The sequence below is a fragment of the Parus major genome, chromosome 2 (genome assembly GCF_001522545.3).
Source record: "Parus major isolate Abel chromosome 2, Parus_major1.1, whole genome shotgun sequence".
Lineage (NCBI taxonomy): Eukaryota > Metazoa > Chordata > Aves > Passeriformes > Paridae > Parus > Parus major.
The window spans coordinates 59,937,107-59,954,493 of NC_031769.1; the positions used below are offsets into that span (position 1 = coordinate 59,937,107).

At 41.9% G+C, this 17,387-nt stretch overlaps 1 protein-coding gene across 2 annotated transcripts in view; it reads left to right on the plus strand.

Moving 5' to 3' along the window:
* The first annotated feature begins 1,546 nt into the window (after nt 1-1,546).
* The window catches only part of MBOAT1 (membrane bound O-acyltransferase domain containing 1), a 56,334-nt gene continuing 40,493 nt past the window's right edge, over nt 1,547-17,387 (plus strand). Inside the window, exon 1 of one of the 2 annotated variants that reach the window (XM_015619970.3) lies at nt 1,547-1,683. In XM_015619970.3, coding sequence (XP_015475456.1) covers nt 1,594-1,683 — 90 coding nt within the window. In that variant the 5' untranslated portion in view covers nt 1,547-1,593. The remainder of the gene's footprint in view (nt 1,684-17,387) is intronic. The other variant, XM_015619971.2, reaches the window with a different exon arrangement.

Here is a 17,387-nt window from a genome sequence, read left to right on the forward strand (position 1 = left end):
CTGTCTTTCCCTCCTTCCAGCTGCTTTCCAGATCAGCTGTTTTCACCACCACACAAAGCCCAGATGGCTGAGCACAGAATAGAGAGAGACACACAGTTCCTGTGCCTGGAGTTGTATGATATCCCATCCTGCTCCTGTACAGGCAGAAATAGGTGGAGTCCAGTCACATAGAGGAAATACGAAGGGGAGAAGAATGCTTATGGTCTTCAGAAATATTATGTGCTGGCCCCCTGAGTATCCACATGGATTATGTGTGGCTTTCGCTCCAGAACTCTGGCAGTTGATGACTCTTGAGCAGTTTCACAAACACAGTGAAAGGCATTTCCTTGATTCCAAGGAAATGACCATGTCTAAACTTGAAGTCACTCTCCCAGAGGTACAAGATTTCCACAGTGAAAAAAACTTTGATATTATCTGTACCGTGTGTGTCATAAATCACTTTTATTCTGTTCCCAAAAACAGATCAATGATTTTAGCCAAAACTCAACAAGCAGTCTGCTTGTGGCAGACACAGCCCATGGAAAGTTCCATCCAGATAGTTTCAGGCTGGCAAATTTCAAACTGGAAAGAGCAACTTATAACAGAAAACGTTAAGAACTCTCATGCATGGTTATCCAGTTCTTCCAAACCTCTTACTTTCTCCACTTAAAGTATGTGTGTGCATGTATGCATGTGTGTATTTTCACGTACATTCAAACTGTCACCACTAAAATGGTACTGAGAGTGTTGTTTCTGTAAATCCCCTTCCCCACTGAACAGCCTTTGCCTGGGTTTTCCAGCACAGCGCTCCTTTGCCCAGCATAAGCAAAGCAGGGCATTTGAACATGGCACAAACCATTTAAAGCCACTCTTACAGTTTCGGCTACCAGAGTTGGCAATTATTTGAAGAGAAAACGACCGGCCTATTGAAGGGTGTGTAACCGAGCCCTCAAGGATCCTTTGGGATATTCCAGGTTCCGAGCATGCCAGCAGCTGTGAGCTGAGCAGAAAGCCTGCAGCGTTGACCGAGCTCTCCTCGCAACACAACACCACATTGTCCGGGGCAAGCGTAAGAACACTCCTGCAGATAAGATGAGCTTGGCAGAAGTACCTTTTTAATGGCCATATTTGACCTGCGAGATAAACACATCACTTAAAGCTTACTACTCATTTTTTCATTTTTCCCCCTGTGAAGGGTCTCTGTATAAATAAATAAGTAAGTAAGTAAATACTTCTTGGGGCTGTTTTGGCTGTGACACCCCAGCCCTCCCCTGCTCGGGGCAGCAGCGAGCGGGCACCTTGGCTCTGCGGGTGCCGGACAAGCGTGTGCTTTTGGCAGGAGCCCGGGGCCGGCAGGCTCCGCTGCGGCTGTCCGTGCGCGCCCGGCCGAGCCGAGCCCGCGGGGCCCGCGGCAGCTGCGGCCCCGGGGATGGCGAGGGCTCCCCGCTCCCGCCCCCGGAGCCCGTCCCGCCCCGCCCCGGCCGTCGGCGGCGGCCCCGCCCCACGGAGGGCCCCGGGGCGGGCGCGGCGCGGAGCGGGCTCGGCGGCGGCGGCGGCGGGCGGTGCGCGCAGGTGGCACCGGGGCCGTGCGGCGGCGGGAGGGGGGGATGCGGCATGGCCGAGCCACCCGGAGCCCCGCACCGCACCACCGGCTCCACCCTGCTGCACCCGCTGAGCGCGCTGCTGGGCATCCCTCTGGACCAGGTGAGGCTGCGAGGCGCGCCGGGAGCGGCGGGCCCGGGCGGCATCCGCAGCGCGGATCACTGGGCGGCACGGACGTGTCTGCCCGAGGGCCTCGGGAGCAGCGCGGAGAGCCCGCGGTGGGAGCGGGTTTGGGCGGGGGTCGGGCTGCTGTCACCGGGAAAAGCGTTTCGTTTTTCCCGGCAACGCCTGGCGCTTTTCCTGCTCTCGCAAGAAGTCGCTGGTGGATGCTGCTGGATGCTGTCAGTCACGGTGCTGGGCTGATTGCGGCACAGTTTGGAAAGCTTCAGGAGCTCGGGTGCTGGCCCAGCTCTGGGTACCGCGTGGGGAGATGCGGGATGCCCTGTAGGGAATCCTTAGGTTCAGGCTCTGCTTTCGTGGCTACAGGACTGTAAAGGGAAGCTCAGAAGTCACTTCCAGCCTAGTCCAAGTGCCTGATGGAATTGCGAAGTGCATATATGGAGATAGGCAGAACACACAGACACACACACACAAGTGGTCTTCTGGGAGGGCAAGTTTGCATTAAATCCTTAACAGCATCACAGATTTTTGGCTGTGGTGGTGTTTTCTAATTGTTTATAGTCTTCTAGTTAACTTTATCCCTAACTGGCAGAAAAACGTTGCTCTCCCCCACCCCCTGCCTTTTATTGACTCCAAGCCTGCATTGCACCTGCTGCCTTCCTGCATTCTTTCAGCGACAAGGAAGTAAAGTCTGGAAGTTTGTGCTGACCAGAAAAAAGGTGCTGGCCAGCACTTCACCAAGCTACTAGGAAGTTGAGCTGTACTCTAAGAAACCAGGGTAGCAGAGGTGTGCTTGGTGAAAAATCAACAGAAGATTGAGATTTATTTGCTTTGTTCTGTTTGCAGAGTGAGTGGTGCTATGTGTCATCTTTTACTACTGTTTGTTTTTAAAGCTGAGTAAGGAACATGTCATTTTGTAGATTAAACTCCTTCATCTAACCATGCCAGTTTTCCCCTTTTTTGACAGAAAACAGGTTTTGATGCAAGAAGAGAGAGATATGTTGCTCAACACTAAAACAGTCAAACAATAAGGGCCTATAATTATCTGTGAGCTATTAGTTTAGAAGGCATGTGAATAGTGATATCTTCTTTTTTGAGGTATTCCATACCATGATTGATGAATACAGGAACATCAAAGAAACCAGGAATAGCAAACGTTTACTGTTCCAGCTAGTTTGTGGTGTCACAGTGTATGTACTGCGTTAGGCTGACTCAGTTCCCTAACAATGAAGTCTTGACAGACTGCAGTTTTTCTTTCTAAGCTTTCAAAATCTTGCCCTTCCATTCAGCTGAGGTGATACAAAGATGGTGTTGTCTGTGGAGAAGATTCTTCTCATGCTCTTCTGGGCCTGAGGACGCTTCACTGCATCTGTGGGCCTTAGCACTGCAGGTCAGAGTTGAGACTCAACGTGCTGTGTTTGTCCCTGGGCTGTGGTCTCATGGGTGGTGGGCCATGTCTGGTGATTTGTGTCTCAAGCCCACAGCAGTGAGCAGGGCCATGTACTCTGGGCTCAGCAGTGTGGCTGGGCTGTGCTAGTGTGTGTGCAGGTGTAGCTGCTGTCCTTCCCCATCACACTGCTGGCTCCAGTGGCACAGGGAAGTGATGGGCCAGGAGGAACCCACCCTTGCTGGGGTTCATCACAGAACTGCAGCATAGCTGCAATGAAGTAGAGCTTTCCTCACCTGAAAACCCCCCTATTTAATTTTCCCTGTGAGATTAAGCCATCAATACTTTAAAAAAATTTCCCCCACTCCTCTTGCCCTGCTGCAGTGTGCTGCATCATGCCAAGCACCAGGGATTTCTGCTGTCCTGGAATAAGATGTACCCAGATTGTGGGTGTGCATGGAAGCACTGTGCCACCACTGTTCCCTCAAATCACATGAGTCTCAACTCTGACCTGCAGTGCTAAGGCCCTCAAAAGCAAAATCAAAACTTTTTCACACTGCTCTTCTGCCAGGTGGATTGCTTACCTTTCTCTTAAGAATGAGTGTTTTGCTAAAGTGGGGAAAAGCTCAGCCACTTGCTCCTCTGCACAGAATGGAGCTCTGTATATGAAAGACAATTTTGCCAGATCTGAATCCCATGTGGAGCAAGGACTGGTTTTACATGAGCCCCTTATTGCAGCTCTGACAGACTCTGTGCCTTCTGCTTGGTGCCCAGGCACAACAGGGGAGACATCTCTGGTTTGCCACTCTGTGTCCACATCATTGTGCTCAGCCTGTTGGATGGTGACAGCCCCAATCTCCCTCTGCTCCATGCAGCTGGCAATTCCCCGTGGCTGGCCCTGAACATTCAAAAATGCCAGGAAATGCCTGGAGAGCAAGAGGCAAAGGTGGAGTTTAGACCCTGCAGGTCACTTTGGTATGTGAAAGCCATATATGTCTGTGTTAAAAGAACAGGAGACTTGTCCCTTCTTTTATAGAGATGGTTTTCCATGAGAACTGTGTTGTGAGAGAGATTTCACTCTATGGAAAAGACCAGAAAAGAAGTTGAGCTCAAGGTCTGAGTAATGAAGGTTGTAATTGTTACCTTTTCATCGCTGGGGCAGAAAAGCTGTGGTAATGGTACATGGAAAATGTTTCGTCATCTTGGAAGCAGCTGTTGTATCACTCACTGTGGGAAGCATGGATGATTATGAAAATGTCGTTTTTCACACTGCTGGTTTTCTTAAGTAAAAAATTACAACTTGGGTTTAAATCAACCCAGAATTACAGAGGATGGAGTTCCTATCTGCACTGTGTACCTGGCAGACCACTCACGTTTTGTTTAGGAGACAGTGCACTGCATGAGGACATAGTTGTGTTTTGTGCTTTAGATGCTAAAACAATCCTGATGTGTCAGCATGTATTCGCATGTCTCTTCAATGGATGATTGATCTTTGAATTTAGCATTGAAATATTATTTTTTAAGAAGTCCTATATGTGGTAACAAGATTAATGATCTTGAAAGAGGATGAAAAGACTCTCTGAGTTCAGTTAATTTTCATATCTCAGGAAAGCAGACTTTGAAGTTTAGCTGACTTGTGTTCTAAAAATATCTGTCTAGGTCAATGACAATACCTTCAGCAGGATTTGAAAAGAATTTTGGGGTGTTTTTTTGTTTCCATATCATGTATTACCAAAATCATTGATGCAGGAATGTCATCCCTCCAGCTTGCTTATATCGTGACTTTTGGCAAAATATACACTTTCTTGTTATATATGCCCAAAAATCACCAATTTCAGGACATACTCCTCTACCAAAAATCAGTGAGATATGGGAAGTCAAACATTATATATTTAATAGTGTAATTTATGTAAACAAAGCGTGTGCATGTAAAAATGTGTGAAGAAATAAATATACTATTTCAAGCTATTTTTAAGGCAAATTTAATGGCATTGTTTATCCATACGTAGTTTTACCATGCCTTCCTAAACTCTAGGTTCTAGAAGCGATTCATGCTCAGAACGATAAAAATGTAGGATTAAAAAGTTTCACTTCTCAAGGTTACTTTGTAGTACTCTTGATATGCCAGGTTACCTATTGCTTTATAAGTAGCAACCCTAGTGCAAATGGTCAACTGCTGTATAACACCCTTACATATTTACAGGCCTTATTAGCCTGACCTGTTGTCAGACAGCACCAAGGTTGTTAACTTTGAGGGAAATAAGTTCAGAGGAATTTCCCTCACAAAACTGTATGAGAGTCTTCTCATGTTTATATGAGAGCTTTTAATTATTTTTGATACGGAGGGCTTTTAATTTCAGTGTTTTCATTGATGAGGCCTGCCTTCTTTCCCCAAGGAGGAAAAAAAAAGTTCACTTGAACTTAATTTTGGCTTTGTCTGCTGGTGGGAACGAAACGTTTTTCATTTTAATTCTTTCATTGTAGGTCATCTGCATATTTATATTTTGGCAGTTGTTTTAATAAAAATCTAACTGTGGAGGGATTCCAGGACATGCCTCTGAATCTTGGGATAATTGGAATATTAAAGATGTCTGTCCACCATTCCTCTCTGCACAAAGCATGATGGTGAACTGGTTTAAAAAGGAGAAAGAAGAAAAAAGCACATGTATCTAATATAATTTTACAAAAATCAACATGTATTCTGATCCCAAAATCAGGGATGGTTTTGCTAACTCTTTTCCCTTAACATTTTTTTTTTTTCTTTCCTGTGTGATTTCAGTTTTACTTCTCTGCTTTCTGTTTTTTTTTTCTTGTCCACTTTTTGGGCAGTGTAAAGTCAAATAAAAAACTATCTTGCTAGGAACTTAATAGACTTTAGTCTGTGAACTTTGAGGATCCTTTAATGGTTGTCAATAGAGACATTAGAAAATGTAATGGTCATTAAAGAAATGTAATTTGTTACAGACCAAAGCGAGATAACTGAAGATGGAAGTTCATTAAAGATTTAAGTGGGGTTAGTATCAGGTTTTTAACTGAAAAAAGCTTCTCTGAAGCACTGGCAACAACTGTCATGGTTGGTATGAACAATGCTACATTTCAGTTTCCTAATGCCATAATTTGCAATTGAAAATTCTGCATTTCCATTTTGAATTGCAGCAGTATTTGTTACATTAAATGCCTTGCTGCCTAACACATTCATCTACACAAAAATAAAGCCATGTAAATTTTAGTTATTTGAGAAGCAAATAGAAAAAATGAAATTTGAATTTAACACATTTATAGAGAAATATTATTTAAATTGCCAAAACCAACTTTAATTTTGATATTTTCTGACTTTTGAGTACCTAGATTTTGTAAAACTGTTTTCCTTAGAAGAAACCATTAGCTTTTTATTATAATGTCATGAAGGACAAGACATGATGTAAAGAACAGAGAAAGAACCTTTCTGACCCTCTTTTGGGTCTCCAGTTAAACAGGTGCTCATGAATAGGGCAGTTCATGGTGCATTTACAGTAAAGCTAGTCTCTAACTTGTTTCAGTCACTTGTGCAAGGTCCAGGATTCTGTCTGTATCCTGCGACAGTCCTGGGACAGAGGTATGGGACTTTGCTCCAAAGATTAAGGCCGTCTCCAAAGCATTTTTTTCTGTTCAGGTAAGCTATGACTAACAATTGCAATAAATACATGTTCTCCTCTGATTTGGAAATGTGTGCTGCCTTTTCCAATGTGTTCTCATTGTGTTTGGCACTGTAGTCTCGAACCTTATGGCTGAAGCCTTGATACTACGAGTGTAAATATTTCCACATCCCTCATGCCTTGAAAACAAAGCCTGTCCTATTAAGTTTTTAATTTGGCAAGGGACAAAAGTGCAACTGGAATCAGCTGCTTACAATTTTCCCCCTTTTAAGCACTTTCCTTCTCATCTGTGTTAAACAAGATCTGGAAAAATAAACAATGAAGGTCTGCATAAAGTTCCCTGAAACCTTCTCTGCACATTAATCATGCCAGCACTGATTTAGTGGTGCTCTGCAGCTATTCTGAGAAAATCTAAAGTAGTGATGAAGACTCTTGGGCTCCAGCCTAGGGGTCTAGGCACTGAGCACAGAGCTGGCTCTGTGTTTTCGGGGGAGCCCCTGATGCTGAGGGATTTGCTGTGCGTTTGCCAGCCTGGCACGGTATTTAATACTCTGGCTGCTCCTTGGCTCCTGTTACAGTTCGCAAGGGCGGGCAGCGCTGGAGGCAGGCTTGCCAAACTGCAAAGTGGTGCTGCTAGTCCCTGGGCAGGGGAGGCTGCAGCACTGGGCTTGGAATTACTGCAGGAATCCAACCTTTCGTACTTGGCCAAAATCGAGTAACCACTAACATGATTTTTAAAATGTGTCAATGGGCCACATTTTACTTTGGAGTGAAAGAAAAATCCCTCTCTAGGTGACTTGGTAGTTACAGATAACCTGGAGGGTACCAAATCTCATCTCCTGGATGCTTGGATAATCTAGTGAGGGCCATTAAGGGGATCTTCCAGAAACTCAGACCTGCTCTTAAAAGTGCAGCCTGATGCAAAAATTTCTACAGTTAGTTTACTAATAGTGGTGAGAGTGTTTATGTTAATATGTAGTTTGGTCCAGGAGCGTGCTTTGGGAAGGAATCCCTTGACTGTCCCACTTGGCAGGCTTCAGACACAAAGCGGCCCTGTAGCATCTACACAGGGTTCCTCTCTGAGAATGTGAAGCCCAAGGGTGCTCCCCAGGGACCTGCAGAGCTTTGGCTGTTGAGGGACACACAGCACTTGAGTTTGGCTCCTCTAACTGAGACCCTCCAGACAAAGAGCCACAGGAATGAGGCACCTCGCCCTCAGCTGCTTTGCTCTTCAGACCCATTTTTGCTCCACCTCAGCACTTTCCAAGATGGACATAGTGGAATTCTCTGACCTTCATCTGCTGGTTTCTTCAGAGCATGGCACTGGTCAGGCTGGTTTGGTCACTTCTGAATAGGTGGAATCCAGCCCGTTCTGCACAGGGCTCAGCCAGGTCAGCCAGGCCCGCCTCTGCCAACAGGGAGAGCAGCCACAGAGAAAAACAGCGAAGAGCAACCCTTTGGGTGGTCCTTTCCCAGAGCAAGATTGCATCAGTCTCCCTTCTTATGACCTTGATTAGAAATGTTTATTTTCACCAGGGTTTTTTTTTCCCCTGGGTTAAAGCATTTTAGACTGCTTTTGCAAAATCACAGGTAAGCACAGGCGCAAAAACAAAAGCACACGTTCTGACATAAATGGTTTTTTTAGAAATTTTTTGGATAGGGTCTACTTACAGTATGTTGCATCCTTAATGGAGTTGGGTGGAATTATTTTTCCCCTTGTGTTTCAGACTTCCCTTATGATAAGAAAATTCCAGGCTTTAAAAAAAAAATAAATCTTAATAATGTGAGGAGAAAACCTCTTGGAAACGGACTTTTGAATAAAATATGTTGGAACATTTACAAATTTCCAAAGAATTTGTTCTCAATCATCCCTCTAAGTGTTAGTAAAATACCCAAAAAGAAGGCAATTTTTAAAACCAAAATCCAAAGTATTAACTAGACAGCTTTTCCAGCCAGGAATTATTTTTACTCTTTTCTTCAACAGGAAATGGTACTCATTGTTCTGAAAACTTTTAAGAAAGTTCATCTATCAGTCTGTAGCATGAGTGTTGCCATGCTATCTGGTCTGAGGCAAAACAAATACTAAACATCAGAACAATTCTTTATTTATGGCTGCTTTGTCCTTGTGAGATCTGAGCACTCTCAACATTTACCTGGTGTTTACCTGGTAACAGACTGGCTGGATAATGGGAGTTTTGCCTGTGCCCTCGTGTCACAGCCTGCAGTGTAGTGGATGAGAAGCTGTGCCTACCTATATGACCTAAGCAAAAAGCAAATAGACCTGAGTGTGTGTATCTGGCTGCTCAATCCCAGACAAAGACCTGGCAACCCTATGGAACAGCAAGTTTAAGATTTTTGATCAGTGAGAGATTATATTCTGTGACCTTCAAGTTCAGTGAGTGTGTCAGGCTGGGGACATCTGGGATGGAAAAGGGGGGCAAGAAAATACTCATTCAAATAATTTCTTTGGATTAGGTGCAGAGCACTAGAAAAATTAAATAACAATTTCAGGCCAAGAAGCAGATTTCAAATGCTGACTTTCATGAGCTGGGTGAGTGTTTGCTGCTTCCACAGGCCCTGGTCTTGTGACAAAGCTCTAATTGGACTTGAACTGTTTCTTCATTTGTGGTTTCTTGTTCAAGTGCAATTTGGCCCTGGTATGCAAACAGGGCAGGAATGGGGAAGGCAAAATGACAAGGTAAAACCTAAAACAGTTGAGGACCCCCTGCTTTCAACTTTTCTTGAATAACTCCTGCTCTTGTTTTCATGTTCATGTATTGGTTTTAAGTAAAGCTCTTTAAAGGACCACTGAGTAGAAAAGTTTTAATTTTTAACTCTTACATCTGGCTTAAATGACATTATAAACTGGTGAAAGTAGGTTTTTTTTTCCTGTTACCAGTGTGAGGTAGTGTTAAAGAGAGTGCAGTATTGACTGTTTATCTCATGTGCACATACAGAGGGCAGGTTCAAATCCCTGACTCCAATGGTTTACATTAAGTATAAATATATAAATATCAGCAAATTCTAGCTGATAGATCAATAATTTATCTGTTTTAGAGAGAGTTTTATAATTACTCTATTTACTCACAAGTGGAGTTTAAGTAGTTTGACATTTACGCTTCTTATGTGTCAGGGTTTCTCAGGCTATTTTGCCAACTGTGCTGTATTGAAGGTGAAAACAAAGTGTAGACAAATGGAGACAGTGACTCAGAAGTTAAAGTTCATTTTTTTAAAAGTTAAATTCATTTTTTGATGGCAGCATTTGGCATCCACTGTGAGTTGTAGGCACTGTTGGGACCCACAGCTGTCTATGCCTTGATGTGTATGTTTGTGTTCATGCTAATTCTCTAGAGGCAAGAAATTGTGGTCTGTAGTTGCCACAGCAACAATAACACTGAACTCAAAGTATGGGTGGGTTTTCCCTACTTTGTACGAGTATGTTGAAAGTGTAGGCATATTGCTGTGAGGCACTGTGAAATATGATAGATTCTTGAGAGAGAAAACACTTGTTTGTTTTTTTGTTCAGAGAATAGAATTTTAATTTTAATTTACCTTTATTGCCACTTCTCTGATAGGGTGTTATTTCCCAATTTGCAAACCAAACATCGTAGAGAGGAAAATGGGCTCAACAGTTTGGAGAAAGAAACTTTCAGAGGTGTTCTGCTGATTCTAATCAGTAAATAAAATGAGGATTAGAACAAAGAATGGCCAGGGCAGAGTGACATATCTATATTTCTGTTCCATTGTGGTTGGTTTTGTCAATGAAAAGATGACTGTAGCCATTCTTTGCCATGAACCAGAATGAAAATTTGAACTAGATAAAAGAGAAAAAAATACAGCGAAGTTCATTTTCTTAAACCTGCTAAAGCAAAGAGAGGTTTGCTTTAGAAATGTGACTTTTAAGAGGGATCATGGAGAAAGTGTATGTGAGCAGCATGAAAGAAATCTATCTTGGCCTTACATTAAGAGAGTATGTTGAAAGATCTTTTAGCTTCAACCCTTATGCCAGGAAACCTTCCACTAGGGCATGTCACTCAAAGCCCCAGGTGGCCTTGAACACCTCCAGGGATGGGGAGTTCACAACCTTTCTGGTCAAGTGAAGAAGGGACTTATTCCCTTCTTTTTACCAATGTTTCTTCATATTCAGAGAAACACATGACAGGCTGCAGATTCAACAGTGGTTAAAGCTGAGGTGTTTTTCATGTGGTCCAGACCTGGCTGCGAAACCCTGTCAACAGGAGGCTGCTAAGGCCAAGAACTTGGCCAGAGACAAAATGGACTTGGATTTTTATATGAAAGACATGAGTTTCTAGGGTAAGTGTAGTTTAGAAGAAAAAGCTTTTGGAAGTACCTCTTCTTTTTCTGTCTCCTTTCAGGATTCCCTCTGCAGGTGCTGGTTTCTGTCAGCCCTGCCTCTGGTGTTGCTGATGCCTTTAGGATCCCAAATCACTGCTGACAGTCCAAAGCATGGCTACTTCCATTATGGATGAGTGGCCCTGCTAGAGTCATCATCCCCTCCCAGACCTTGACTCCATGCTGGATTTATTACTTGAGTTTCTTGACGTGGTGATGATAGCAGGAAGCACCAGATCTCTGCAGGGAAGATCAGCCAATGCCCAGGAAAGGTCACTTCTCTGACATCCCACTTTCAGGCAGCCCCAGCTGCAGCTGTCCTTCTGTTCATTAGTTTATATAAAAAGTAACTGGCTCCTTACAAGATGTGCAATGTATTCCCCTGTTGGGTTGTCCTCTTACTTTTCTATTCTAATTTTTAACTGCTGATGGATTTTCGTCCATATGTTGACCACTTCCCCTCTGTTCAGTTCATGCTGCATATCTTTAATTCTGTATTTGGTAGTTTTGTGACCTGCATATATTCTTTGAATAGACTGTGCCAGCAGGTGTCTGGTGAAGTTTGCCTTCATCCTTTGATAGGGTTCTGACATCCTGATCTGTAGTCTGTTATCTATCTGTTTATCAGTTCATACATTTTAATGTGCACCATTACCTCAGTTGCCTAGATGTCTCAGTTAGGCTTCCTGGTTATTTTTTGGTTTTTTTTGTTGTTGTTTTTTTTTTTTTTTTGCCTAGATAGAGTAGGGTTTAAATGATTATCAGGAGAAAATAGATTCTGTATTTTTTTTTTTTTTTTTTCCTAGATAGAGTAGGGTTTAAATGATTATCAGGAGAAAATAGATTCTGTATCTGCCTTCTCTCTTTACTTATCCCGTGGCACTTCAGTTTTTGAGCATAGTCACTAATAAGGATGATGTACCTGTCCAGTTTTAGAAGACCCTAAATGGCAAGTGGGCCAGTTGGCTGTGTCTAGGATCATGTTATTGCAATTGCTTGGAGAATTTCTGTCTACGAGACACTGGCCTCATTTATTTGCTGACAGGTAGAACTGGTGGCCTGTGCCCTGGAAAAGCTTCAGGTGGTCTTTGGGGACCCAGGTGGCTGGTCACCTCCAGCTCCCCAGTCTCCTTTCCCTTGTCCCGTATAAACTCCATGCCACTCATTGTTCGGGTGCCTCCCAGCACCAGAGAAACTGAAACGCTCCCCAAAACTGAATCTGCACCTTGGTGCTACAGTAACACTGTGAAAAGCACCATGTGCAATTTGAGATAGCAAAGTTTGCTAGAAATCCCACCTGAAATGCTTTCTCAAAGTGCCTCTGAGATATCCAGATGTTAGTGGTATAAAACCTTGCGATAGAGAGGTGGAAATACATTTTGTAAGCCAGCTGGACAGATTGCTCAATGTCCTAGTTGTTTCAAAGCATGTTTTTTTTTTAAGGCTTTATGTGTAAAGCACTTGCTTGAAAGGGAAATTATAATTGTTTGTGCAACTTAAAGGATTGTTGAATTTCTTTTGCCTGGGTTTGTTCAAATTCTTAGGGTATTTGGAGAAGAGTTCACTTGGAGTTTTTGGAATTTTGTTGTTGTACTTCATTTCTTGGATAAAAAGTTGCACAGTAGGAGCATCACTGTAATAATTTTAAAAAGTAAGAACATTCTTCTCTTTTTTTCCTAACTTTTGAAGAGGAAAAAGTGAAACTTATTCCTGTTGCCTAAGAAAAGCAAGTTAAGTTTCTGCTGTTGCTGACTCATAAACATGGCAAAAATACAAAAATACCGTGATTAAGCAAATGTGAGTGAGTTTTTTCCTCCTCATATTGCAATTATCTTTGGAAAATATCAGTGTTATAAGCCAAAGTTCTGCTGTACTGCATGCAAATAGAACTACAGAGCTCTGGTGGGGGGGATATGTAAAGAAGGCTCTTTAAAAAGGCAAGGAAATTGAATATTTTTTCATCAAATATAGTATAGTGCAAATAAAATTAATTTATAGAAAAAGCCAAATATATCTTTTTTTTCTTCATTTTTTTATTCACCAACTGACGCTTGTTCATGCTGTGTGTTTTCCTGTTAGTTTTTGTTTTGATTTGGTTGCTAAGTTTGAAAACTAGGAAATGTGGGCTTTTTTGGTTTTTGTTATTTGTTTGTTTAATTTGAGCGGGCAACCCCTCAAATTCCTTCAGAGCATGACTTTTTTGAAAGGTACTGATGATTTCCAAATATGTTAGTTTAGTGGTGGTTGAGATGTTTCACTTGTGCCAAGTCCTGAGCACTTGTCATCTCCAAGTTACTTGTTTTTAATAGTGTCTGAAGCTGAGTGCCTAAAATTAGGCATGCTCCAAAGTTCAGCTTTCAGAGATATTTGCTGTAGATGTAAGGTGCTTGTAACAGGCATAACTCAACAGCTGGGGTTATGTTCTTGTCTTTTTGCATGGTTCACGATCCAAAATGCTCATGAAGCAAGTATGCTGCAAATTCTGAGCAGAAATAAGGAAGGAGAAAAAAAAGCCACAACAGGATATTTTCACTGTACATGTTTTCTTGGTGCCTTCTCTTCCTACCACGGTCCTGAAGGGATTCAAAATAAGTCTGCAGCCCACATAAATGAAGGTTAGATAAACATGTCATATATTGGAAAGCACAGAGCAATAATTTTACTTTTAAGCCGTAGAACAATAGGAAGGACCAGTATTTTGTGGTTGTGAAAGTGAGTATCTGGAGCTGGCAGTTAGCAGAGGTTTGCTGATTCTGCATGGTCACTGTAATAGCAAAGGAATTAAATTAAGATAATTGTGCTTGAATTGGGGGAAAAAAAAAGCAGCACATACACAGCTCTTTGAAAATAGGCTAAAAATTAAGAAAATAACTATCTAGAAAATCTGCTGGCCAGCAGAATCAAGTGCCTTGGGGGAACTGTGTGACTCAGCAAGCTGCTGGAAATTATAAAGTTTTCATTGTTTTTGGAAACAAAAAATGTGAGTTTTACTATCTCTTATGTTTTAAATATAATTGTCTAAATATTAACTGATTTTCCCAGTTAAATGGTTCTGACTAAGGTTTACTGCCAAGAAGTGTGGTTGTACATATATTTCCTGCCCTTGTGTCATGCTTCTTTTTTTCCCCATGTGAAAAACCTCTCTATTGTGCATCTGGTTGAGCTGACTGAAAATTAATTCTGAAGAAAAAAAAATAAATTATGTAGATTCACTGTGCATATTCCCTGGCTCTTACTGCTGGCTTCACAAAAGTTTTGTGCGTCTATTTCTGCCTGTGAAAGGTAGCTGGGAATACTTTCTGTACCTCTTTCACCAAATTCTGTTGACTGCATTATTGGAGAGTGTGTGGTCTCCCGCTATTTTGTTAGGTTGTAGCATAAGATAGCAACACAGATCTTCACCTTTCCATGTTGATGTACCCCAGTGTTATGTTTTTATGCTTGTCTAAAAGCATGTGCTTTGTTCTTCACTCCATCTGCAAGTGCTTTCCGAGACAGAAAACTGCTTAGGCAAGGAAGAGGACAGGAGGAAGTCAGGTCTGTAGCACCTGCTTGGGGAAGCAGGAAACTGAGTGTGTTTGACTACACCCATTGTGTGGGAGCATTCTTAGCCTAAAACTCTTCCACACATATCTAGCAGTAGATATGCTAGTTTGCTTTTCTCCTGACTGGCACCTTTTTTTTTGTCTGTTTGGTTTTAGGTTTGTGTTTTGTTTTGTTTTATCCCAGTTCTGTTTCAGGCACTTGAAATTAGTGTAGAATACCAGCTTCTGGAATGCAATACCTTTTTATGGTGTCATTAAGTGTTGAATCAAAAAATAAAGCATGAGAATCTATGGGTCATTTTTGAAAACTTTGTTTCTTACAGCTAAATGAAGTCCAGTTTCACAATCCAGGGATTTCTTTTTGCTTCTTGTAAAGTTAGTGTGTGTAGTATAAATACTTTTTATAAGTCTGCACTGTACATTTCTGCATCTAAATTTACTTTTCTAGAGTACTTTTATAGTAGAAGTACCTGTTTTAGAGTTATGCTTCAGGATTTGATGAATTGAAACCTAGAATTGCCTTTTTTCCACACTGAAATGAAAAGAAACTTAGATGGAGTAGCTCTGGTATCGAGATGAGTGTTAGGTCAGATAAAATCTATCCTTTTCTCTAACGAAGTTCATGCCTAAACTTTTTTAGCACGTCCTAATACGCGAATTTTTACAGTGCCTTTAAGTTACTATGAACATGACTGAGCATTTAAATACAGGATGTTCCAGATTTTCTGTGTTTAAGGGCCTAATGAAGTGTTACATAATACCATTGCGATGTCTGAAAAGTTTAGTCTTTGATCAAGCCACTAATTCCAAGGATAATGTGCTTAAATTTAGCACAGTGCTGACAGTTTCTACAGAGGAGAAAAAAACAACTTTCCTTTGGCTTAGAATAAACTGTCAAGTTGGCACTTTTTCCCCCTTACTGATATTTGTTTCTTTCTGTTGTGTGCACTTACTGGGATATCACTGGGATAATGAGAACAAAACTGCTCTGTTTGCATTGGTTTGTAATTTTAAAGACCACTGACATTTTTCTATAGAAAAGGAACTGAAAACAAAATCACACAGACATTGCAGCAGCAAGAATGGGGCAAGTTATTTTAGATGTGCCAGTTCCCATTCTAGTGACAGATTGCACTTTAAGCGTATTGTTTTATTTTTAAATTGATGAATATGTGCAGGCTCAAGGCTTTCATCCAGCCTGAAAGTTAAGCGTGTTTCTGAACTGGGACTTCACAAACACTGCCATAAGTATCCTGCCATTCCTGTGTTCAGGCAACCCCCATTGGGATTTGGAGAAGATCATTTATACTGAAGTCACAGAAAGACCTTCTAGCAGGGTGGTTGGGTAGACAAACATTTGTCTGTATTCCTTCTTTGGGCTTTGAATAGATCAGCTGTGTATTTATCAGTTATGCAAACAAAGTGAAAAGGTGCTTTACTTACTGTGTTGTGTCCTAAGTTTTTAAAAGCTAAACCTTTAGATATGGGGGGAGAAAAATCATGTCTGTGTTAATGATATTCTTAATGCTGCTTCTTTGAAGTTATTCACTCAAGAATGCAGATGTAGAAACTGGACCGTAATCTCAGGATCAGTTAGTGCTTGAGGCTGGTGAACTCGAGCTGGATCATGTCTAATGAGACCTGACTTGGTCCTGCTTCCTTTTTGGTGCTGTGGTGTCCATCCATTGTCTGTGGTGGATGAAGGGACACTGTTGTGGAGTGGGAGCTCAGCAGTGCTCTTGAGAGGTGGTGTGGAAATAACTGTTTGGGGTTTGAGGCACCCATCATGTCTGAAAAGACTGGCTGGGGTCGGTATCTGTTATCCAAGAATTCCTTTATGTGGAAAAGGTGGGGAAGGGGTGTATTTAATGATTATGGAAATGAAGGATCCAAGCTCCAGATGGGTGCCTGAACTCTGCAGGTGGCTTAGAAAGAGAGAGGGGAAATAATGTTGTGGTGTTCACACCCTGGGAACTTAGCATTCTATGGACTTTCAGAGAAGTCTTTGCACAGACTCAAGTGTCTGCTTTGTTGTATTTTACTCTCCTGGAGTTGTCGTCTCCCTCTTTCTTTTAATTTTCACTTAAGAATCTCTCTCCTAACTTTTCATATGCTTAAATGGGGCCTTCTGAGCATACCTGACAGAACAGCTGGAGTGATGGAGTAATGTGGTGATAAGGTCAGTCTGTTTCTTCTTCATTAGTATGAATCTGTGCATAACCAAGGAGAGTAGATGGTACAAGATGCCATCCTTCCTACCAGAAGTACTTGATTTAAGTGACTCTTTTGTGAGGAAGCAAAGCTGGTAGTTCTGGTATTGGGTTTTTTTTTCTTGTAAATTTTTTGGGTATTTTTTTTTTTGTGTGTGTGTGTCAAACTTCTTGTTTGGATAGCGACACTTCACTCCTCTTTTCCTTTTTCTTTTATTAAAATACCATACTCTGACCTGCTGGCTGCAGTTCTGCTTTTAGTCATGTCTGACATGTAATACTGTGCAATACTCCACCTGCACAGAGGTATGTCAAATTATGCTTCTAAAGTATTTTTTGGAATTAAAGGTTCTGTAATTAGTGTGCTTCCTCACTGCTGAGCAGTCTGAAGAAACACGTCATATTCTAATAACCTAAAGGCATTCTGGTTTAAAAGAACCACCAGAATGACTAAAGGCTCCAGATTGTTTGATTTTGCTGCTGTTCCTTTTGCAGGTAGGAATCAGTGCTGACTATCTTAGATACAAGCGAATTTCATCATTTGGCATCACTTGCT